Source organism: Ascidiella aspersa, chromosome 4, assembly GCF_963924565.1.
Source record: "Ascidiella aspersa chromosome 4, kaAscAspe10.2, whole genome shotgun sequence".
In the NCBI taxonomy this organism is placed as follows: Eukaryota; Metazoa; Chordata; class Ascidiacea; order Phlebobranchia; family Ascidiidae; genus Ascidiella; species Ascidiella aspersa.
Genome location: NC_139450.1, coordinates 8,339,733 through 8,365,022, shown reverse-complemented (window position 1 = coordinate 8,365,022; position 25,290 = coordinate 8,339,733). Strand labels below are relative to the sequence as shown.

Sequence of the window (25,290 nt, the reverse complement as noted above, 5' to 3'; positions counted from 1 at the left end):
ACAGGTTTAAGAACCAAACGTATGTTTTTAGGAACTCAAAGTTCCTAAATATTTTTTTAATTACAGCGTGGGGTGAATCATTATCCGGTTGGGGATGCTACAGGGAAATTTCCCACTTTGCAATCCGCGCAACGAGAGTTTTCAGCAATTTCCTCGGAAACCTCCAACATCATTGTGACGTAACTATCAATCTGTTTGTTGTTTTGTTCAGTTTTGGAAGGAAGATATTGTTGCTAAAATAAAAAACATTTCTGCTTAAAGAACCCATTTGATGTTTAAACGACAATGCAAAATTTACGTACAACAAATATACGGCAAAATTTATAGATTTCTTCACTTTTTTAAGAGCATAAACATGCATCCATTTGGAAAAATGTGACATACTTATTACGAGATGTACTTAAATAAATACATAAATTTCCTAAAATTATTTGTATGTAAAAATGTATTTTTTGCAAGATATGTAATACGAATCACATAGGCTACAAACCACCTTTACGATCTACAATGTGCGGCCAAATTAGTCACTACCTTGCTATTGAACAAACGCGAGTCCGATTTTTTTTTCATTTCCGGTAATGACGTCGTTATTGAAATCCGTCTTTCTACTTTGTTTGTTGCAGCACAACTGTCTGCTGGACCAAGGTTGCCTTGCCTGGACATTCGTCCCCGACATTCTTAAGCCAGTAGAGACTGCCAGGTGCTACTACACGTACAACACAACTGAAAACGCTACGATTGAATATGTGCGCGGGGCCACTACTGGATTCAAACTGTGCGATTCAGGTCAGATTCAATGGAGTTTCTATTTAAGCGAACAAATGAAATACTAGGGAGAGTTAAATATTTTTGTTTAGCAAGATAGATTGAATATAAGATTCTGATCTTGCGTATTTTATTACGTCCGATGGGATATTAGTACCATTGTTAACGCCATTATCATTGTCAAATTACCAAAACGAATAAATCACAACTTACAAACGTAATGCTGTAGGTTGTTATGCTAACATTCGTAGTAACTATTTCGAATAAAATATTGTGTTTCGTGTCAGACTTGAACGATTTTGTAATGACGTAATTAAATTTTGGTGCACTTAAGTTAGAGTTTTTGAATTACTCGATTTAATTTTAAATTTCGCAAAAAATGACATGAGCTAAGTTAATTCTAGTACAAAAAACTTTGCTTGCTCTTAGTTTTAGTTTTGTTGCTTGCTCCTGAAATATTGTTGTTTTCAAATTACTTGATTTGAAACGTCAGTTCCAAATTACTCATTTACAAAAATCTAGTTGAAAAACATTCTGGTTAACCTCGCAAGATAAATTGTTATGAATAAATATGACAAAATTTTTTTTTAGATGGGACACTATACAAGGATATGCAATGTAGCTTGTAAATGAACCCAGAAGCCAAATAAGACGAGGTAGTCGATTTTATCGACTAATTTGGCTTCGATGCAACCAACAAAATTAAAACCTATAAATTTTTTCTATTAAAATAATTCAAAAAGTGCAAAACACGAGATTAGTACAATTCTCGGATGTCTTTGAAACAGTTACTGAAATTACACCTTTCGTTACAGGTTATATTGGATGTTTTGAAGACAACCTGCCTAGAGACTTGCCAAAAAACGTCATGGTTAAACAAGCTACGCTCACAGCGTGCCTTAACAAGTGCAAAAGATATTCATTCGCCGGTTTACAGGTTGGAGAACAATTTAAAACATATCAAATTAAATTTTTTTTTAAAACAATAAAACGCTTTCACTTAGTAAATGGACTATCAATTTACTTGAAAGGTTTGCTATTATTTAAAAGCGTGTGGAGTTTGCAATTACGTACACGCTGAAATGCAATTTAATATGCAAGTTTTTAGAAAATAAAATAACGTTTTGACCATCACTTCGTAAATGTACTTTTTATAAAAACAAAGCGTGTTAATAACTTTTGTTCTGAATATTGATTAAATTAGCTGAATATTGAGAATACTAAACAAAAATATGTAAAAACATGAATCATTTATTTAATATACCGAAATATACATTTTAGCTTCAGTTTATCTTAAATAAGCAAGCAAATAATCGTGAGATCTAACTCATACATAGTGTTTCAGTTGATTGGAATAGTACAACTAATTTTTTTTAACATTAAGCCTATATGGTATATACTCTTATTTTACTCCTTTACTTGCGAACAACAAAATACGGCAACGACAACTTTTATCTTATTTTACTTCAGAATGCATAGCCTATACCTGTCAAATTAGAACTGTAGGTTGTTGTTTAAGGTTCAGCAAGGTTTATCACACTTGTGTCGTTTCTGTTTCAGAATCATCAGGAGTGTTGGTGCGGAGAAACCTTTGGCCGTTACAACCAAAGCCACAACAACGGGACTGAATGCAGCAAATCTTGCGACGCGAATACCAATGACAACTGTGGGGGACATTTCAAGAACTCAGTCTATCGAACAGGTAAGTTTATTCATCATGAAGTGTTGTAATGTAAACAAGGGCTGCGGAGTCGGACTCGGGACTCGACGGAGTCGGTTTGTTTGCCGGAGTCGGAGCCGGGACTCGGGACTCGGGACTCGGGACTCGAGTAAGACCGCGTAAAACTACCCGAGTCCCGAGTCCGACGAGCGCATGCGCAGTATCAAATTTTAAAACTGTTAAGGCGGCAAAATGTAAGTTGTAAAAGTGCAATAGCAAATGTGAAATATTTTTTAACCATGTAATGCGGGTGGATCAATTATGACACCAATATGAGTGGTTGCTGAAAATCCACCTTAATTTAGTTGCGTAAATGGGTAAAATACAGGCTGAAGAGTCAGAGCTGGACTCGGGACTCGACAAAATCTTACATTTGGCCGGAGTCGGACTCAGGACTCAGGAGTCGGACTCGGGTGTATTTTTTTGGCCGGATTCGGACTCGGGTTGTTTTTAACCGACTCCGCAGCCCTGATATAAACAACTCATTTAACTTTTCGCAAATGACACAGTTAAACGTTTTACCTAATGCAATTAAGCCCACATCCACATCAAAAGTTAAAATCAAAATTTTAAAAGTCAAGTCCAAAACAATATTTTGGCATTCAGAAACGTATGTTAAACTGTTGTAGGTTGTAATCTCGTACATTTCTAAAACTGCATTGCATTGCTGACGCATGGTAATACGTATATAGGACACTGTTTTATTGGTACAAATAAGAGCAAATTGTAGAAAAATATTGGTTTAGCAAAAAGACCATGTCCAGCAGTCAAGGCATTTAAATTAGTTGGCAAAAAACTGACGTTTAGTCTGAAATATGTCACTTTACAAAAGGCAACTCAACATATTTGAGAAAAAGATGCAGACTATTTTATTTCAAAATAGAATGAGGAAAATGAGATAATTTTACTAATTTGTTTAACAAAAGATTCGCCCAAATATATATGCCCTGTCATGTGTTAATAAATCGGCCGAAGAGTGGAATCTAAACACCAATGCCAACAATATATTTGTTTTAGATCGAAACACCGAAATCACCGAGGAAAGTACTCTAACATTTACCAAAATGTTTGTTTTTTCAGGGGTAGTGGCAAGAGATAAAATGTGCATTCTCGGACGTTTCTACTTGGATGGAGATCTTAACGGGATTGTTACAAAGAGTAAGATTCTGTGAAAAAACACTGCTTGTTTAACGGCAAACACAAATAACTAGACACGTATACGTAGCTTTTAAAATTACGAAAAATACAGCAAGGATAGGGAATTTGACCGCTAAAAAATAGTATCTCATATTAGTCAGAAGTTATCGCATTATAAAATTTCTAATTTTTATCATTTTGGTTATGATGATACACGATTTAATATTTTTGTCCAATTGTCAGTGTTGCAAACTAGTTATTGTGAAATAACCTTTTTCACATATTTTCTGTAAAATTAATTTTCAAAAATAAATGTAATCCAAATTAAACCAATACTTATGATTTAGAAAAGTTTGAGTCATTTTCCTAATATTACTTTTACCAGGTCAAACCAATTTCAGACATTAACATCAGCTTAACTGAACATTATTAATACACTGTCCAATTTTTTTATTATGCATTCTTACGTTCTTGATCATGTTCAGCACATAATCTCACGACGTGTACGAAGCGTGCCAGATTGAGAGGAAGTTACATGTGGTCGCATAACGGGAGCGACTGTAAGCTGCTCACAAGGGATCAGTTGGACTCAGCAGCCTCAAACTTCAACTACAAGATCGGTGCACTCACCTACACCGGGTTTACGGATTGTTCAACTAGCCGCCATCAACCTGGTAGGTCAGCCCTTGGCAAACTACAGCCCGTTTATTAAATATAACACTCTTGTTAGCATTCTTACCTATTTTCACTCTTGCCAGAGTCCGAAAAAGGATATTCAAAGATTATTTTAAAAAGAAATTCCACTTTGTATTATGTGTATCCCATGCAGATTATTTTTTACGCGACCCGCCAGGAAATTTTTTGTTTTATGCGGCCCGCAGTCAAATTAATTGCCCACCCCTGTGGTAGGCAAAGAAAGGCAGCGAACAACGTTTCAGGGCGATTTGAAATCGATTTGTTGTTCTGCAATTTAAAAACATTGAACTTTAAAACAAGAACATGGACAACGAAAAATCTTACGGTCATTAAATCAAGACACCCAGTATAAAGTACCGAAATGTTGCACGGTATTGAAAGTTTGAAATCTCACAATTTTAAGTCATACTAATTTCAACAAAATAATGTCTAAAATAAATAAATAAACAAATAAAACTTACGTTAGAACAAAACACTTGTTTTTGAGGATAATTTAAACGCGCATCTAACATACTTATTTAAAACACCATAAACAAGTCAACGGTTAATACGCTTTCGTTGTATCCACGCAAAGCTCCACAACAATAAAAAACTTTTTTTTTCTATTCGAATTTTTACCCACTCTTAATATGCTTTACTTCTGGAACATATGTTACACCACAAAATTGTGTCTTGGTAATAAAATAGCTCAGGCCCTACTTTGAATTATTGCCGTTTAATGTATTTTTGTTGCTTCTGTTTTTAGATCAACTTTATCACCTAACCGCTACTGACGCAGATGGTAAGTTATTCGCTAACATTTGCAACTTACACAAACATTTACATGCTCCCTTTCAATAATAATGACCTGCGTGCACAAACAGGCTGAAGCATGCAACACTAGGCAGTGCCGGATCATGCCATTTCGGGACCCTAAGCCCTTACGACTTTAGTGCCCTCTATGCGACATTTAAAAGTTAATTGACAGTCAATTTATGATTAGTTAGTCGATTTTAGTTTTGGAAATAGTTCTCATACCTACAAACATTTGTAAAGAGGTTTAAGATGATAATTGAGAATGAAAAATTAGCAAAAATTTATTTTAACCATTTTTGAAGTCTGAGTCGCTGATCAATTCGAATTATTTCATTAAACACTGAGACACCATTGCAAATGCGGCTGTGAAAATGTCCCCTTTCTTTGGTCTCCTAAGTTTGTTTTTGTGCCTAATATTTAATCCGGCACTTCTTTGGTTGTTTAACGACTTGCTAAGCCAACTGATTAAATGCAACTCACAGAGAAACCGACGGTCCTGATAAGGCCGAGGCGGGGAGTTCGAATCTTATTGCAGCCTAGAGTCTTACCTATAGTCATGTCTAATTTGTCGCAAACAAATTCTTGATTGATTCGGGTTAGCCTTTGCAAAGCTCTTCATCCCTATTTGGTCATGTTAAACTAGGTCTTACATTTTCTGAAAATAATATATTGCATTCCTTTACGGAAATCATATATTCTTAAACTTTGATAATAATAAAAGAGCATACTTGCGCTTCCCAGGATTACCCCGTCGCAAGGCCTTCTACGTCCAAACCGTGACGGAAACAAATGCAGTGACGTCACCAACACTCGTGACGTCAAATGGAAGAGGCTCCCGAATGGCTCAGGCCAAGTTCTGGGCTGTCGATGCCAACCAACCCTTGGGAAACAATTGGCGGATGCTGGGAAACAAGTTTAGTACGTCAGCGCTGCAGAAAGGTGGTCACGTTCAAATGGAGATGGTCAGGTAAGAAATGATAACATTATGAAAAACAGTTTTTAAACGCTGGTATTCCTCTACATCTGAATAAAGATTTTACCTAAATGCGATTTAAATTTTACATCCTTTCACGGTCATCACATCGGCGTATGTAAATAGGTTGCGAGAAATGAAATCTAGTACCTTTATTTAGCATAGTCTACGCTCTTCATACTGTAAAGTCAACGCTTTCCAAACTGTTAAATAATCTTTAAGTCGTTCCGACCATTAAGTGTTAATTTCAATTATTTGTTCCGACTTAGAGGCATAAAATGCCGTTGGACAAAGTAGCGGTTTTGTTAAAACCCGAATTGATTGGAACTAGAATTAGCCGCCCTGACGTTAACTTGCATATGATTTCAAAACATTTTAGATTGCAAACCCAACCCAATTAAACGATTGCCATGTTAGAATCAAAAGCACGTGATCTTGTGTTCCGAAAATTAAGATAAAGAAAACGTGGTAAAACAAGAACAATATATATATGGCTTACTCGGAAGACAAAAACGAGACTTTAAAGATAAAGATACATTCGACTACCTTTGTTACCGTACCCCAAAGTGTAAGTTTTTAGTGGAATGTCTTAGTTTTACTTTAATATAGTACTTACAAGATATAGTTTAATACCGTACAGTTTTAAGACGATTGTTCGGCCGACGGGACTTCTGTGATAAATTTATTCAGTAGCTGGTCGAAGTAAACAAATCTTTAATTTTAGTGTTTAGTGCAGGGGTTCTTATCCTTTTTATGGCCGTGGCCATTTAGTTTTGAAAAATTCTTAGGCTCACTTCCTAAAGTTCTGCTTAAATTGGTTACCAAACTATAATGTGTAAGATATCAAAATAACTTCGAAATGTGAAAAAAGAAGAATATTTTATAATACCCTACACCGAACGCAACTGCTAATGCAAAGCTTGAGAATGTATTGTAAAACGATCTAAAGAATTAAACGAATAAAACTAAAATTTTTACCAACTTAACAATTTTCTAAATGCTCTGTGGCCCACCTAAAAACGTTTATGGCCCACAGATTAAGAACCTATATTTTAGTAGGAGGTGATAAAACTCTTTGCTCTGTTAGAGTACACTCAAGTTGTACGATCAACAACACTCTTTAAACATTTTAAAAAAGTGTCTAATGACTGTACTGAAGGTACAATTTACGCCAAATTAATACTAAACATTTTCAGACCTTGGGAAGGTCAAGCTCTTAGTCAACCCACCGGTTTCACCCGCCTCACTTCTGACGGGAGCAGCAGGTTCTGGCGAATCAATTGTCCACGTGGTTACCTGCCGCTAGGTGACGTTGTTGGCAACTCGGATGTGACCCCTGACCTCAACAAGTTTGCATGCGTCGATTCGACCTTCGCTGTCAGAGGTCAACTTGGAGACACGTGGTAAAGATTGGGTTTATTTTGCCAATTATGGGTAGAATGTTTTTTAAAAAGGAAAAATAGTCAATCACGTTGCTTCTATTAGTAGTGTTTTGAGATAATAAAGCGTTTGAAGATCACAGGTCGTGCCTAAATGTAATAATTTGGTCACATATAGATCACACAGATTCATTAAGCGAGTTTGGCAAAATAAATATTTAAAGTTGTTTAGCTAGAGCATGACTTGGAGACTAACTATAAATAGATTATTATTTGCTTTGACAACTTTGTAAAGGGTGTCTTTACAAAGGTATATGGCGCACTACTGTAGGCTACTATTAGTCGTGGAATCTGATATTAAAGCATTGATAATTCAAAGAAATTTTGACTGAAGTAAAATCCAATAGCATATTGGAAATAACATAAATATCATAAACACCCATTTTCAAAATTCCATCCAGCATCTTACATCTAAACACGTTTGTCATTGTCTCTCAGGCGCCTGTACGAAGGAAGCAATTGGGCGATTCGAAAGATTGGACCTTCTGAATGCCCCGGGCAAGACATGTCCCTGTTCAAAGTAGTCAATGCGAGCACGGAAAACGAGAGGGTTTACACCTTAAAACTCCGATCAGGTAGATAGGCAAGAAGCGTACTATAATTACATGTTGGTAATCAAATAACTTTGAAGAGAAAAAATTGTTAGAATTGCTAGTTTGATTCTACTGAGTGTAATGAACGTACAATAGCACCCAGACCTCAGGTTGAATAGATTTTTTGCAAGGGCGAACAAACAGGGGTGAATGTGAGTTAAATCATTCATTTTTAAATCGATTTTCATTAACTCCAATTGTTTTACTAAGCATTGTCGTTTATTAAGATAAATAGGATAAATACGTTTGTTGCCGATTATTGCATCGTCTTAACTAGAAATGTGTGGGACTTTTTATAACGTTATAATTCTAAAATAGATCTTGTAAAATGCACAAATGTCATTGGTAATCAATTGACTGTCAATTGGAATTAAATGACTGTCCAAAAATTGGCATGTTGATATTGTATGTTGTCAAAAATCGGCATGTTGAAATTGTATCGGTGCAGACTTGATGGCAGTTTGTCCCGAACCAACCATTCAAACCACATCAACCAGTACAACAGCAACAACAACTACAACAAAAATAATTACAACAACAACTACAGCAAAACCAACTACAGCAAAACCAACAACAGCGACAACAACAACAACCACACAACCAACTACAACATCAACACAGCCAACTACTGTGCCGGCGACCACTGCTTATGTAAAGAAAGAAACACCGAAACTAACTGCAGGTTTGTTTCACAAAAATAGTGTATTCCAGCAATGCAGTATTTTTTTTGTGCGACGTTAAGGCTTATGCTTGTTTTCCCGTGCAAATTGTATATCTGATGTTTCTGACACATTCGGTAATTGTGGATCATACGATCCCTATATAGTATAAAATTAAGCGACCACTTCTCTACCGAATGAGCAGCCAAGCAACTCAAGTATTATACTAACTCATGTTGGTTTAATACTAGACCACTGGCCAACCAAGCTACTAAAGTTAAATTAAAACTCAAGCCCATGGGAATACGCAACCACTACGCTTTTAAATGAGTTAACGAGCTCATCCTTTAAATATCCCCAAAACTGTAATCATATCAGCGAAAATGTCTGTATAGCTTTTACGAATCTTTGACCTGTAATTGCTAGCACCATGAGAGAGTTGTACCTAATGCAGCATTCTTTTTACTTGTATTCTGCTGCATTCCTCATGGTAAAATGCGATTGGTTTCATCTTTTCTCAACAGGGGAGGCCATTGCCGGCTGGGGATGTTTACTCAAGCGTGACCTCGTGTTAAAAGGGCGCGAAGTGAACGCGCGCGAATTGGACGGATTCAGTTACATGGATAAGTGCAAGGTTCGCCTGCTTGAGTACACTCATTTTTAGCGAAGTAATACAATGGTTTGCCTTCTTGTTTTCGTGCAAACATGACTAATTCTATTTTTTTTTAATTCACTTTCCGGCGGTCCAAGTCTATATTACAACATAATTTGAGATGACTGTGACCGGGCATTTAAAGTAAGCGTTTTTCTTTCATATATCAGTTTTATGGTTTTATCTTTTATACGTTGAAATTTTGTAGACTACACGGTATAGTATGTAAATATCCTTGACCTGTTTAAAATTGATACCGATAATTTAAATCGCAGTGTCGTTTAGGCAGTTATTTTACCAGGTTAATAGCACTAGTATGACGACAAAATTAACTTTTATTCAAAATAATGACCTGGTTTAAGGTTTTTAAATCGACTTCGTTTAAATTTCTACATACAATTCATTTTATCCTTTTTTAAGCTGTGATTCCTTTGAATTAATTCTCGTGTTTCTAGGAAATGTGCGAAAAATCTGCAACTTGCATTGCTTGGAGTTTCGTGCCTTCTTTGTTGGCTCCATGGACCGGAAACTCTCCTCATACTGCCTCGCAGTGCTACCACGTGTTCGAAGGTGACCTTGTGACCAACCTCACACTGGTTCGAGCGCAAGACGCATTCTTGGGGTTCACGAACTGCGAAAGTGGTGGGTTTAAAATGCAACTCGCATTTGTTGTGTAATCCAAAGAGAATGCTAAAATTGTGATTATGTATTTCAAATTGACGCTGCGCCTTTGTGTTATGGTATTTTTTGCTTTAACGTGAACACACAGTAAGACGTACAAATCAACTATATTTATTTAGAATATTCTAGTGTAATACCATAGTATTAAGAGGACCAAGGACATAATAAAGCCAAATACGCAGTAACATCCCCAACAGAATATTATCTTACATCGTTGAATCAGACTTAGGCCTGTCTAAATAAGTCCTAAATTCATTGAAGAAGGCCCTAATGGTCTTTTGTAAACAAAGAAAACTGTAAAAAGAGGGTGGGACGATCGGTCTAACATCGGTAATTTTGGTGTCGAATTTGGACACCCTATTTTAAACGGCACCGTTAGGGCGCCGCTGCTTTGGCATTGGTCTGTTGGAGTTAATGATGAATTTAGGGTTGTGATTTATTAGGTAAAAGGATGTGTAGACCTTAGTCTTGTCATTTAGGTCTTATTCCGTCAGGTTTGAGACTTATTCCGATTTACTAGGTTTTACTTCTATTTTGGTCTTGTTCCAAACTCTGTATTATTACGATATTGTTGTTGTTCTAATTTCGGCCTTATTGCTGGGTCCATTTCAATAGCAAAATTTTACTTTTGAAAATATTAAACTAATACACGAAAGGTTGATTTGAATTAACATTTGTGATGTCAAATTCAAGTAGATGCGCGCGAGAAGTCAGTTTTATGTTTACAATTTTGTTACTATTTAATCAGTTTAATTTACCCTTTGATTTCAGGTTATATCGGCTGCTTTATCGACAGAAAGTCTTATTTGCGGGATCTTGGTGAAGGTCCTTTCAAACGATCAACTGTAGACACGTGCAAGCTAATTTGTAAAGAAAAGCAAATGCCGTATTTTGGTCTTCAGGTAAGTGAAAGTAACATTTATTTTTTACTCGTCCGAAATTATTGAATTATTTTGTGTCAATACGCGCAAAAATGGGACAACATAGTAGAAATACACCCATCTAAAATAGTGCATTATAAGTCTTCAACAGACTAACCGAATCAGTCAATCAATCAAGGATATTCATGCAACCAGGCTAGCCTGATTCAGTTAGTCTGTTGAAGACGTGTTCTATAGTATGCAAGCCGTTATCTTTGATAAAACAACAACTTCAGTAAATTGTGTGTGGGTATATTTTATGTCTGTGGGTAATATTTTGAAACGTTTCGTTTTTGAGAAGTGGGTAATATTTTGAACGTTTTGAATATTTCTTTTTTAGAGATATTCGAAACGTTCAAAATGCTATCTACCTCTATATGGGCTTTGATATTCCCACTATGTGTAACTAAAACCTTCTAACATTGTGCTCCAAAATTCTGTGTAAACATAATTTCAATAATAATTATGAGATCGGTCAGTTCAAATCTCCCCGAAGGGCAGTTTTTCTTCAAGCCTTCCCTTGTTTGAGAAGTAAATCATGGACGCTTGACGAACTTTTTATGTTTTATAATACAAATAACCAGCTGGGCCAGATTAAAGCATACAGACACGTCACTCGTATTAACGGTTATTAATATTAGGAAAGTTTACAATTTGCTTTGTATTATGTCGATTTGTATATTTTCTCAAATATGCCACTTTTGGTAATTTGCTTGTTTTCCTAGTTTGGTGAAGAGTGTTGGTGCGGAACATCATTCGGCGGTCATGGTTGGATGCCCACGGATGCAAACTGCTCGATGCCTTGCAAGTTGAACGAATCGCAAACTTGCGGAAACACTTTTACAAATTCCCTCTATCGAACAGGTAAGTGAATGTAATATCATTGTTATCTTACAATAGTGTTAAGGCAGCTCTTACCACAGGACAAACAGTATATTTACTACTTCGATGTAAATAGTTAGATTAAACTATAAAACACACAAACAAGTTGACAAGAAGTACGCTTGGTAAATGATTCAGGTTCTGAAACAGACCAAATAAACTTTTGCCGGCTAACAGCCTATTTCTTCCCGCATTTTGACTTGAAATCTGCATTTTTCAGTAAATTTTATCACAAATCATATACAAAGTAATACTTTAAAAAAAAAACTTGTGTTGACCTTGTAAAGCACTTTTTGATCCATTTTAAACAAATAAAATTCTGCAAAAATAAACTATGCGACCACAATCTATGTATAGTAGCCAAGAAATCTTAAAAAATGGTTCTCCTGGGTTTATACAAACACGGTGAACTCAACAACATTCACTTTAGCAACTAACTTTGTGTTTCAGGAGTGGCAGAAAACGATTTCATGCGGGTTTTTGGTCAAGTATTTCTTCACCCAGCAATCATCAGCAACTCAACCAGTTTTCAAGGTACGACATATGCGGTAATCAAGCGCTTGCAAAAACACCAAAGCATAAGAAAATGCTAAAATATCTAATTTAATATTTATTAATAACATTTCTTGGTTTTGCATATAAATGACGACAATTACTTCCGAATAAAATTAATTAATATTTAATCTTAACTACAACCTCAATAAGATTGTAAATTTGAACTTTAAAGCAAACTATATTTTCAAACGAAGTAATAAGAGCATGTTGACAATACACGGCAAAACATACTTTAGCTGAACATTTAAATTTTCACACTAAAACTTAAATAATAACTGCAATGTTATCCATAATTGAAAACTTAACAACAGTGTAAAACGTTCAGGATTTAAAAAAAACTTAAACATTCACGACCAAAGATTGATCATTTTATTATATACGCACAAACATCATTTATGTGTCTTTCTACGCTCACAGATCCATCAGTGTACAACTGTAGAGATGCATGCAAAGCAGATTGCGAGTTGTGGGCACACGACGGGACTAAGTGCCACATTGTGTCCACAAATCTTGCCCAAATGGCTGCAATAAATGGAGGAATACAACTGAAACCGCAAACTCGCTCGTTCGTCGGTTTCAGCAGCAACTCGTTGGACCCAAGTAAACCCTAATTTACTTACACACATCTGAGCTTCACAAACTAGGGGCAGCAAGATGAATACTATTGGTATAGAGCAGGGGTCACCAGACTATTCGGCCTGCGGGCTAAATCCGGTCAGCCAGTTTAGTTCATCCGGCCCGTGGCACATTTCATAGGTCATTAATAGTTTAATAAGGGAAAAATTCATCGGGGGGCAAATCCAAGATAAAGCTAAACGGCGATTTCGTAAAGCGCATTTACTCTTTTGGAAAGTACGTTTTTCTTTTAATATTAAGTCAATTAGGTTCGAAACAAAACTTTAAATCCGGCCCAGGATCGTAAATCGCTATAATATTCCATCCCATGATCACCATTGTTAACAGTCATCCAGCTCTTAATGAAAAAAAGTTTGGTGAACCCTGGTCTAGAGTAGGCCGAAATTAACTTCACAAAAACATCTGAAGAACTTAGTCTTGACTGTGACTATACCGCATAGTCAACGTGCGCAAATATACTTGCGTAATAACGACAGCGCATTTAGAATCATCGGTCTTATAGTAAAAACAAAACATCATCAAAGGGCAATACACATAGGTTAAGGACTCAGGACTTCAGCAAAAATAACAACTGTGGAAAAACATCATCATCGGTATAAAGCACAGTTGGCCAAAATACGACTAATACACAATTGTCGAAATAAGGTCTAACTGAGAATAAGACCTATCAATTGTTTGCCCAACCCACAACCTTAACTTTATCACCAACTCCCCTATTAATTTAAACACTAACCCACATTCTAACCAACCCATTTCACAGTCCTGTCCCAAACAGGGCACACAGTCAGGTGCTAAACAAGCGGCGTCCAAACGTTGATACTAAAGCGGTTGGTGCTTTATTGCGTAGCTGCGACATGGTTAAGTTAAGGTAAAGAGGGAGCAAAAGCACAAACACGCGTTTATAAATGTACAATTGCGAAATAGGAAAAAAGGCGATCTGCACGCTTCGATGAACGTGGATGCACATCGGTAGGTTCGCTACAGAACCCCCCTCCAGAAGCGGGCACGTGTGAAGTTGCGTAGGTTGCAGGGAGGTTCGTCGGGTTGCTTTTGAGAACATTGGCCATGGTCAAGAGACTAAATGCATGTGGGCGAGTTCAATTCGCTCTTGTACGCCACGTCGGTGACGTAGTGAATATTGCGGGTTGCATCGACGGCGAAAATAGTTGGCGAGCTTGCATAGGCTGTCTTGGGAACGGATCCTTTGAAGGGTTTGTGCGCCGTTCGAGACGAGCGAGGAAGAGCTAGTACCAAACGCAGGTAGGCTAGCTTCCATAAGCGGTCTTACGAGCGGAACCCTGTGGATTGGTTCGATGTTCAAGACGAGCGTGAAAGCAGCAGCTTTCTTCAGCGGCCTTGCCAATCGAATATCCTCCGGCATGTGTTGTAGCCACCAGGGACGAGTGTGCCAACGAGAAAACGTATTTTAGTAGAGCGGGCATCTACTCTCGTGAAACAGGTGTTTCGATTCGCCCGAGAAAACGTGTTTACAAACAAAAAGTCGCGCTTTAAGTTCCTACCGGGAACGGGTAGAAAATTGAAGAAATGAACGCTGCCTCTTGATTGTCCAGTTAATGAAGTTGAATAGTTGCGCTGCCGTTCCTGCCGGGAAAGAATAAACAACTAAAGCGAAGAGCATTGCGTCTTGGTTGTCCCAAAGTGAAGGCATGCTGATTAGCTGCTGCGTTGCGCGTTCCTATCGGAAAGCGCAGATGCCGAAAGCAAGCGCTCTTCGATTGCGTTGTGTCGAGCCGAGTAGCCAAAATCTTAGAGCTGTGTTTCCCAGAATGTGGGAAGCTTTGTAGAACAGGCGATAGTCATTCAACTAACTTTCTTAGATTCCAGTTGTTCAATTTCTTCTTTTGACCTTCAAAAAACGTTTTGACACGGGGGAGGACACGGGGGTCACCAGTAAAGCAGTTGGTGCTTTAATTGCGTAGCTGCGACATGGTTAAGTTAAGGTAAAGAGGGAGCACAAACGCGTTTATAAATGTACAATTGCGAAATAGGAAAAAAGGCGATCTGCACGCTTCGATGAACGTGGATGCACATCGGTAGGTTCGCTACAATACCATAACAGCATTGCCAGCTCGTCGGCCACCAATTGTCCCAATATCCATCTCAGATGTTATTTAGGCCATTTCGAACTTAAATCGATGGTTTTAGGTCAAGTTGCCAACAGGTTTAGGTCTTCTTTCGTAGATTTTACTGTGTACTTCGACTTTATTATGTCGTTGGTCTTATTCTTACCTTGGCCATATTCTTTGCTCTATTGTTATCATGGTTAATTTCTCTTTAGATATTATTGCTTTATTGGTGTTAGAGTGTTAAACCCAGTGCGTTCAAGCAATAAACTCTTTTCTTCAGGGGAGCTTTTAAAATCCTCACACACATCGATGTCAATGAGCGTTCGGCGTCGTAAGTTGCCTCGACGTTTGGGAGTGACGATCGCGTCGAAACAGGGCGACACAAAAGTGTGGTCGTTCCCGCCCAGCTACGCCACCTTTGAGGACTACTTCGCTCTCGGTCAAGTTGCTGTCAATTCTTCAGAGACGGCGCCGTACAGTTTGGTGCACGCCAAGTAGGTTTCCACACAATGCTAATAGCTTTAGTTGTTCAATTAATTTGGAAGTTTCAAGAGGGTTATATGCACGAGATAAAAATGTTTCATTAACGCATGATTTTTGATGTTAAAATGTTTGGTAAACGTTGCATTTCTTGACCAAAGTGTTTGACAAAAGGTATTTGGTTAAAATTGAATAGTTTGATTAAAGCAACATGTTTAAAGTCATATGTTTTATTAACATGGTATATTCAGGTCAAAGTGTTTAATCAAAGTTTTTTGTTCAAAATCGACTTCTTTGATCAAAGCAATATATGGGGCCAAAAGCATTATATTGTAGTATAATTATTCATCTGAATGGCTTTTAATAAAGTTATTTTTTCAAGCCTGAAATGTTGGGTCAAATGTCAAAGTGTTTAATAAAAGTGATTTGATAAATATCAAAATGTAAGATAAACATAACATGTTTAAGCTCAATGTTCTAAACAAAACATAATATGTAAGGGTCAATGTTGTAATAAACGTAACTGTTATAATTTAATATGATTAATAAAATGCTTGCTCAAGTTTAAAGTGTTTAAAAATTTTATTCTATAGTATCTTTAATTAAAACGGTTGGCAAACGAGTGTGAAACAGATTTGCATAAAGCAAGCATATTTGTTACATTTTAATGAAAATTTGACCAAATGTTACTGAAACCTACCTTATATGAGTACAGAACAATACAAGCTCAGAAAGTATGGTGCAAACAATTGAACCACACAAAAAACATTATCTGCCTGAATACTCTAGTTGCTGCAACAAACTTACATCAAAAAACATTTGGCAATGTTTTTTAGACCTCTGGTGGGAAAACCACTTGCTAAAATGCCGGAGCTGCACAACATTTGGTCGCGAAACATCCCACCGAACTCCAATCTGCCGATGTTTAGACTGTACCACATGGAATGCCCGAAAGGTAAATTATGTAGCCTATTATATATTTTAGATAAACCGTCTGAATTTAAATCATTTCCTTTAAAATTCAAGTCTACAGACGGTGTGTTTTACTTATATAAAATTCAGTAACCTTGTTTGCTTGATTAACGCATAATTAAGGTTGAAATAATTGATAAAAGTTGCAGTGTTTGAACTTATTTTAAGTTTTTTGTTCAAAATGGAACTGTTTAATCAAATCTTTTGGTTTAAGTGGAATGTTTTGTGGTAAATCTTTAAACCAAGCATTTTCGAAATACTTAATCGTATTTCAAAAAGCTGGCTTAATTTTGGCAGCAGTGAAAAGAAAGATTCGCCATAAAACGCATTTTTTATAGGAGTACGCAAAATGGTGTGTGACGAACCATTTAAAACAATTCTTTATATTTGTGGTTCGCATTTGTATTTTAAGTTTAACAACGGTATAGGTCGGTGGTAAAGAGCACTGGCAGTGTTACATTGAGTAGTTCTACTCCAATGTTACTCAACCTATTTTAGGGGCGAAAATATTGAGCAAAACTATAACATTAAATCTTTGGCGACCAAATTCTCGTTACTGGATGTTTCGTAAGCTTTAAGTGAACATGACACATTGACAATAGCATTTATGAATTGAAAATTTGGTGCATATGAGACATGTCTTCGTATTATTTCCGCAATTTTGTTGAATTTTGGAGCTATCTTATTCAGAACCATTCTCAATAAAGCTAACCTACCTCAATACCACTTCAATGCTAAGTGCTTTGCGGATCTTAAAGAAACTTTGCGTTTAGGTTACTCTTCGCTGGGGAACGTTGCTACTTTGGCGAGCAACGACACTCACAAGGATCTGTTTAGATGCGTCCACAACGACTTCCTTAGGCCCGTCGTGATGGGAAAAAAGCTTTTGTAAGTAATTCATTATCTTTCTGTGTGTTTTGTTTTGTTTATAAAAAAGTACGATTTACAAAAGCAGCAATTTTCTCCATGTTTAGTCGTTGTTGCCATGTGCATGTGCCAACAAGGGTGACACAATAAAAACCTTCGTTTCTTTTCTATGGGTGTCAACTGTCAAATGACATTTACCTTTACTTTTTTGTTTCATTGAAATGTGTGCACATCGTAAAATGTTCTATTCTCATTGTAAAAGTATGTATTATGTTTGTCACAAAGTCTACTACCCAATATAAAAGGCAATTCAACCGCTTAATCAACTGTTTGAAAGAGAAAATCTAGACTAGTTACTCCAGTGTGAGGATTTAGTTGGAAAATAGACACATCATAGTTTTTCTGGAAAGTTGTTTCAGCAGATGACTCGATTAAACTGAAGTTATCTTTTTAGAGATGAAAGCGGAATAATCCACGACGTTTCTATGTGGAAAGTGCTCCCAAAAGATGCAGATAAAGATTTTGACTTCAACTTTTTCAAAGTCTTTGATCATTTGACCGTGACCAATCGTGACCTTAAACACCTGCACGTGTTCACGCTGCCAAAAGTTTTGCCAGGTTGAACCAACACGTGATAAGTGCCATATAATAAGGCGCTAAATACTTATAGGATTAGTTTATGATAAAAGAAAACTAATCTTTACTTATAAACACAAAGCAATACATTTATTTTCATCTCAAGTCCCTCTATTTATTTTATCTACGAATTTTTATAAAATAATTGAACATCTTATCAAAATATTTTGTGTCGATGATTTGTAAACAATATTCGTTTTAAGATTATTTTAAACAATTGAAAACACAACAAAAATACAATACTTTACCTTAGTTTTGTTTTAAATAGACAAACGCGTAACATGCTAATACATAGAAAACAAAAGCTTTTGTAATTCAATCTTATTTTTACACGAAGCAAATTGCGTGGTTACTCAGGAAAAACAGTTTATACCTATAATCATTAAATTATAGATTAGAACACTGTCAAACAAATCTCGTTTTGAAACTTATGTAAACATAATAAGCTCGTGGGGTAAAATATATATTTGCTAAATAAAAGTGTACCCCATGAAAGCTAAATTGAAAAACATGTTTGTTTCACCCAGAAAAGGATGGTTCGCTTTTGTACCGCGTACGTAACATAAGCGAGGTGGAATTGGGAAAGGCCGGCCACGACCAAACCGCCATAGAGGCCTACCACAAGCTTCCCAACCAGAGCACTGTGCTGCGAATGTTCTCAGTCTTGGAGCCGAGCAATCTACCACAGGGATTCTTTAAGATAGGACAAGTCGCCACAGCCGGCGGGAAACACAACCGGGGAGTACCCACCATTAGGTAGGCATTGTGACCAAGTAGTGATTTATTCTTCAATAACTTGATGTATTCGAGATGAGCATACCTAGGAGTATCATAAGTCCCATTTTAGCCGAGACGGCCCTAGTTTTTAGAGTTTTATCCCAGCTTCCCAGTCGTTCAACCAAAATAATGCTATGGTTATTTGGTCAACATTGCCCCAAATGTATGTAAATATGCCTGATTCTTTTGTTTCCTTGTATTAAATGCACGTTTGCACAGGGATTGGCTAGTAGCAAAATGCTTCTTTAAATTACACCGCTACGACATTAGTTTGTGACGTCATGACTAAATACCCTAACTTCAACATGGTAAACCTATTCGCTAATAATCAACGTGGTAACACTATTCAATGAACATGTACACACATATGTGTGTTAACAACTGCATGTGATCTAGCGGCGAGATTCTGGCCCTTCTAAAGCTGCACTTTGACCAACGATTAAGGCTTACGTATCATTAGTAAACCTAACGCCATTGCAGACTCATTGATTCTGTCAAACAATTATGCAAGCAGGCAGGTTAGAAAAACAAATAGCCTGCAGTGAGGTTAGAACTCACGACATCCGGTCATACCAAGACCGTCGCTCTAGCAACTGAGCCACACAGGCTCAGAGAGGAACGACATCTATCCTATAGCTTGTGTTATTGGTCGACAGATTTGGTGAGCCGGCAATGGCTTTGGGTGTACATGGTAAACCTAGACATATATTAATAAGATTAGAGACCGCTGCAATACTGAAACCAAGTTGTATGTCAGAAATACAGTAACAGTTTAGGTCTTTATTAACATTTTTGTTAATTCAATAGCGAATAAATGTTGTTTTTTTAGAACCAAAGTTGAATCAAACCAAAACCGATTTTGTAAAGATAATTTGGCAAACTTATAGGTTCTATAATTTCTTTAAAAAAAACAATCTCTTGCAATTTAGGTATATAAACCTTAAAATGATGGCAATCGTAAATTCACAATCGCAAAATCAAACCTTTATATAAAAATTGCCTTTTGTTTAATGAAATTTAACAACACAACTATACTGCACGATGTTCTTCCTTCCATAGGAACATACAAGGAAAAGGTGTTTCACGACCACTGGGCTTCGAAAGGACCCTGGAAGCGCGCGCCTTTAACGACTCAGACGAAAGCGGATTCGTCAATTTAACTTTTTGGAGACTGAATTGCAGCAAGCCCTACCACGCTTTGGGTGACGTGGCTTCTTTGAAAGGAGAACGACCGAACATTGAAGAATACGCTTGCGTCCATATCGACCATCTTAGCGAGGCACACGCTGGAGGAGTTGTCTGGTAAGATCAAGTATTGTAAACAAGTCAAATCGAAAACTTTCAACTTGCTTGGGACATTAACTTATGCCCAGGCAAGTGTTTTTTAAATTATAACACATCTGCAATAATCCTTAGGATAGAACTAGTATTATATGCAAATGGTTATAAAAAGTCTGACGGTTATAGATTTGCATGCAATGTAATTCTAGTACATAAACTGTTGCTACCAGGCATGGTAATATAAATAAAAAACAGCTCCTCTGGTAATTGTTATTGTTAACCAACGTTTCGGCAACCTATACAAGCCGCCTTCGTCAGGGTGAATGGCACTGAACGCTCGTACAATCAATGGAAAGCAAAAAAAGGAAAAAGGCAGAAATAAACGCGAGCAACGAAACGATAAGAAAATAATTAGCGACTGCCTCTAGTCCTTCAGCAGGTGCTTGTAGCATGCAGAAAGCATCACGTCAGTTTTGACGTTCATGGTGTGATTCTAGTACAGTGTTTCTTAACATTTATCGAGGCGACCCAAATACTAAGTGTAAAATAACAGCGAAGCTTTGGGATCCGATCTGTATTTCTCAACTTGAACAAAACACAAGACAAGTAGCATAACACAACTCGCTTTCAATAAAAATAAGCTATGTCGTCGTGCTTCTCCAACACTTTTCTCTGTATTTGAGAAATCTTGTTCTGGCCTTTAAGTCCCAGTTTAAATGATTGTGTTAACAGGTCAAGTGATTGGCCTCAAAATAAGAAGTCACATCATCAAAATAAGTTATATCAAACCCTAGTCCAAATCAAGTGTTCGTTAAAATTAAATGTTTAATCGTTTGAACAAAACCCAGGCAAAAGTTTTTTTGTAAAAACAACAGTCCGACGTTTGTGATTAATTTTGAAAATCTATTTTGACAGAGATGAATGTGACGTTCAAATTAATATTGTGTAAATTCGGTATTCAAGAAGGGCTTCTAAATACCGACTGAGGAACGATGCCGGCACACATTAAACTACACATGGATGCCTTCGTCGGTAGGCAGGGATAATTATAAATCCTAAATATTTTTGTATTTTTGTTGCAGGGATGGTGGACCACGAGACCTCCAAATTGCGCGCATCGAACCTGATTCTTGTGCAGACGGACAACAAATGGACTTCTTTGTGGCTGCTACTGCTTTGGATATTCGCCAGAGACAATCCCTTTACGTGTTGAAGAATAGCCCCAGTAGGTGTTTCACCAAATCGCTTGGTTAGCCTACATTGATAAGAACTTCGCCTAAAGTTTTTTTCGAAAAACATTTTTTTCTTCTTTTCGAAACATTTGTGATAAAGACTGCTTTTCAGTAGCTCTTTGAAAAAAAAACTTAAAATTGCTACACAGTAAAAGATTTTGTGATGATCCTTTATTAATTTTGTTCATTTCAGCCTTGTTTTAATTAATATATGAGTTTTTATCATGTTTTGTTTTATCACTGTTGAGCATAAACAAATGTTATAGTAAAAAAAAAAGTTACAGGAAAAAAGGTATACATTAAACGGGTATATAACTAGTGAAATACAAGTTTTAGTAATAAATAATACCCGAAACATAGCTCCTAGGGTAATTACATAATTCAATTTGCCAGAGTAGCTATTTTTTCTATCAACATAATGCCTGGTTTTGACGTGCCTTTCTCTAGATATTTCCACGTACAATTGCACAGCGCCAGTGAACTATCCACAAAAAATAAAAGGAGTGACCATTGTGAAAAAAATACCACTTACTGCAAAAGGTAAACGATGTTTGTAATGTATGTGTAAGATTGCTTCAAATAGTACATCACATAACAATAAAGTTGCATATTAAATTCAAAATTCACTGGATTAGATGTGAGTACAATTAAAACAAAAGAAGAAGCAAATATTTTTGTAAATTAAAATATTTTTTGCTTTGTGATTTTTAGCTTTGCGCAAATCCTTCATAAATTTTCAAAGAAACTTCTACTTCGAAGGGCATCTGAAAAATTCAACCCACAATTTACTGGATTGCAGGGTAGGAGCTTATTTTATTGAAAAGCACATATTCTATTTACTAAACAAACCTGTCAGATAACATTAGCATACAATGTTGTGGCCACTACCGTAAAAATATGTTTGAAGACCAAATATTTCTAAAAATATGCCTTGTTAGAAAATTCGAGTAATCAGCACCACTTCGTGTTATGTGAAAAAGTTCGTTCACATACTTTACGAATTGAGGCATCAAAAGTTAAACAATTAACATTCTAAAGCCGCAATTTAACCAGCAGCGTGGCGTTAATTGCAGGATACATGTGTGGACAATTGCGTGGCGTCAAGTTTTCTCCCAGATTACAACGACGCGAACCACTCAAAGTGTTATCACGTGAGTGAAGACACACTACTGCACGATGTTAGGTTCATGACGAAATCAGGAGCTTTCACTTACATTAATTCGGCAACAACCAAAGCAGGTAGAACTTATATAGATACAAGCGTGTTCCGACATTTTTTGTTGACGTATAACTAACATCTGTGTCTTTTAATGAGTGAATTTTTTTAAAGTTAGCTGAATTGTGATACTCAAAAAACTAGAAGTATAGGAAAACACGTACAGAAGTACGTACAGTTGCGTATGAGCTTTGTTATTTCTTAGCTGTCTATAGCTACAACATTTATGCTCATATGTAATTCTTCTGTTTAGCTAAAATTGTTAAATTTTATCAGAAAAAAGTGACTTTGTAGTTTAATAGGCAAACAATGCAAAGATAACAAAATATTATTCTTTGCCCCCTAAGAAATTTATGCTATGTTTACTATTATACAGATCACACCAACCTACCCAGCTGTTCATTTATTCCAATATTCCTTACACCGTCTACAGAAATGAACGTTCTTACTACAGGTAACAACAGCAAGAAATGACAACAATTAGCCATAACGTTTTAACTTTGTTCTTTGCGATTCGTAACTTATTCTAGCAACATTCGAAAAGCAAATAAACATTTTACATCATTAACAATACGTTCTAGGAAAATACGAAATCCTGACTTATTCTGTTGTTTTAGGTGAAAAAACGCTTTATACGACTTGTTTATAAACCGGTGGTTCTCAAACTTTGTCAGCTCGCGGCAAATGATTTTCGCGGCACACTTTTTGCAGAACAACAGTATATAGTACAACTTTACAATTGACCCTACACTTAGATAGTGCGTATAAACTCTGAAATGCTTTAGTTGTAATATAGACTGACAAAATTTAATATGATTTTGCGCTTTGCTATTGACTTTATCGGGCACTGGCAAACAATACATTTATTTCAAAATGGTATCAAAACGTACATTTGTTTTATTTGGTACTTGAACATTGAAAACGTTCACGATGTTACAAAATCAAGGCTAGGCTACATTCAACCAGATAAAAGCCGGTAGCCGAAAGTCTTTTTATTTGACGAATAACTTGTTGTAGTATTTACATTACTTTTAAACGCAATACTTGGAATAACACAACAAAGGTTCTGACATAAGCTACAAAAACAAATTGTCTTTCGATTTCTAGAAACTCATTCCTTTGACTCGTGTGCCAAATCATGTTTGCACAACCCTTCCTGCGTTGTTTGGTCATCAAACGCAACCCATTGCTTGCAATTCAACAATCAAAACCTGAAAAATACTCACAACAACCTGGACAGTGTTGAAGGGGGAATGACAGGGCTCTCCACTTGCAAATTTCATGAAGGTGAGTTCTAAGGCGAAATAGAGAAATGCAAAACTCTACTATAACCTAATTCTCTATGGTTGGTATGTAAACTTTTGGCCAATGTGTTGTTTCTTTAAAAAAATTCTGATAAGCTTTGTGTTGTTTATCAACTTTTTGTGTTACGCAAATACAATAGAAATTCTGCAGGTTTTTGAGTGTCAAATCCCCTACATTTTTTTCACGGAGCTGATATTGGGAGGCCACGAGCATAAGTTTGTAGCAATGTCGTGGTATTGCAAAACCGTGTCACTATTTCCACTTTTTTCAGTTGAACTCAAACTTTTAATTTTAAACCTACGTTTTTATTGTAACGCATTTTTTATTACATGTTACTACCTGCTATTTGTGAGAAGTTTTGCAACAGTCGACCTCAAGCTTGCAATTCTTTGTCTGTCGCCTAATAGACAAACATTGTTACGTCACTTACAACCAACATTTGTGTTTTTCTAGTTTACTCCGCATTTTCTTGGAATGTTTAACCAGCATTTTAAATAGTTTGTAAACGGCAAGTTCGAATGATAGCAAAACTAATACAAGCAAGTTGAAATTTTTTTTCACAAAACGTCAAATAACGATATTACCAGTTTGGCTCGCAGAAATAGATTTGTTGTTGTTCCATTGATAAACTTTGTTGTAAAATTAATTGTGTTAAAGCCAGTTTAAGAGGACAAGGAATAGTTGAATTGCACATACTTTCACATGTTTACTATTGAAAATACGTTTTTACAGAAGCTTAAACAAGGTTTCGTGTTATTAAATGTCCAAAATTCGCAAATCTGCACTGCTTGCTGGTGATGTTAAATGCGTCATTACGACCCTCAAAACTTATAAATCACCGTGATAAAAAGCATCCCCGAAGAAAGAATGATGCCGTCACAAATTCTAGCTAATTTTTTTTATAATCGAGGGGGGGGCACGAGGATTAAAAGCCTTTCTAAGGGGGCCGCGAGGCATAAAAGTTTGAGAACCGCTGGTCTATACGCTAGTATACAGTCTCAAGCAACAGAAAAACAAACCAAATCAATTCCGAATGTTTACAAATTTTAAATTTAGTGTATTTATCGTTCGTTTAAATGACCTAGTGTTATTTTTTCACTTTATAGATTTATGGAGCTATGATACCCGACGCGATTTACAAGTTCAAGTTATGCGCGGATCCAACCAAGAAATTTTTACAATCAACAGAAGACCAAATACCAGCTTCGCTGTGTATGAGCCACAAGCAACAAGTGGACAGTATGTGATCGGTCATACTGGGACAAATCTTAGAGGCAATGGATCCGGTCTGCAGTCGGTAACTGCAAAGTAAGTGGCGTGGTTGTACCACATAT

The 25,290-nt window shown here is 36.5% G+C and overlaps 1 protein-coding gene across 1 annotated transcript in view; it reads left to right on the top strand.

The window, feature by feature from the left end:
- Nucleotides 1-25,290, top strand: part of LOC146146981 (uncharacterized) — an 84,424-nt gene that overhangs the window by 19,919 nt on the left and 39,215 nt on the right. The window contains exons 19-48 of the mRNA XM_083387891.1: nucleotides 67-179; nucleotides 624-786; nucleotides 1,581-1,702; nucleotides 2,326-2,467; nucleotides 3,566-3,643; nucleotides 4,108-4,296; nucleotides 5,064-5,099; nucleotides 5,855-6,080; nucleotides 7,283-7,489; nucleotides 7,964-8,100; nucleotides 8,567-8,800; nucleotides 9,302-9,411; nucleotides 9,885-10,071; nucleotides 10,882-11,012; nucleotides 11,756-11,894; nucleotides 12,363-12,446; nucleotides 12,885-13,067; nucleotides 15,471-15,684; nucleotides 16,507-16,625; nucleotides 17,416-17,530; nucleotides 17,964-18,127; nucleotides 18,673-18,901; nucleotides 19,982-20,224; nucleotides 21,286-21,428; nucleotides 21,883-21,975; nucleotides 22,147-22,235; nucleotides 22,509-22,674; nucleotides 23,028-23,105; nucleotides 23,759-23,938; nucleotides 25,063-25,264. Of these exons, the coding sequence (XP_083244017.1) occupies nucleotides 67-179; nucleotides 624-786; nucleotides 1,581-1,702; nucleotides 2,326-2,467; nucleotides 3,566-3,643; nucleotides 4,108-4,296; nucleotides 5,064-5,099; nucleotides 5,855-6,080; nucleotides 7,283-7,489; nucleotides 7,964-8,100; nucleotides 8,567-8,800; nucleotides 9,302-9,411; nucleotides 9,885-10,071; nucleotides 10,882-11,012; nucleotides 11,756-11,894; nucleotides 12,363-12,446; nucleotides 12,885-13,067; nucleotides 15,471-15,684; nucleotides 16,507-16,625; nucleotides 17,416-17,530; nucleotides 17,964-18,127; nucleotides 18,673-18,901; nucleotides 19,982-20,224; nucleotides 21,286-21,428; nucleotides 21,883-21,975; nucleotides 22,147-22,235; nucleotides 22,509-22,674; nucleotides 23,028-23,105; nucleotides 23,759-23,938; nucleotides 25,063-25,264 (4,516 nt within the window). The remainder of the gene's footprint in view (nucleotides 1-66; nucleotides 180-623; nucleotides 787-1,580; nucleotides 1,703-2,325; nucleotides 2,468-3,565; nucleotides 3,644-4,107; nucleotides 4,297-5,063; nucleotides 5,100-5,854; nucleotides 6,081-7,282; nucleotides 7,490-7,963; nucleotides 8,101-8,566; nucleotides 8,801-9,301; nucleotides 9,412-9,884; nucleotides 10,072-10,881; nucleotides 11,013-11,755; nucleotides 11,895-12,362; nucleotides 12,447-12,884; nucleotides 13,068-15,470; nucleotides 15,685-16,506; nucleotides 16,626-17,415; nucleotides 17,531-17,963; nucleotides 18,128-18,672; nucleotides 18,902-19,981; nucleotides 20,225-21,285; nucleotides 21,429-21,882; nucleotides 21,976-22,146; nucleotides 22,236-22,508; nucleotides 22,675-23,027; nucleotides 23,106-23,758; nucleotides 23,939-25,062; nucleotides 25,265-25,290) is intronic.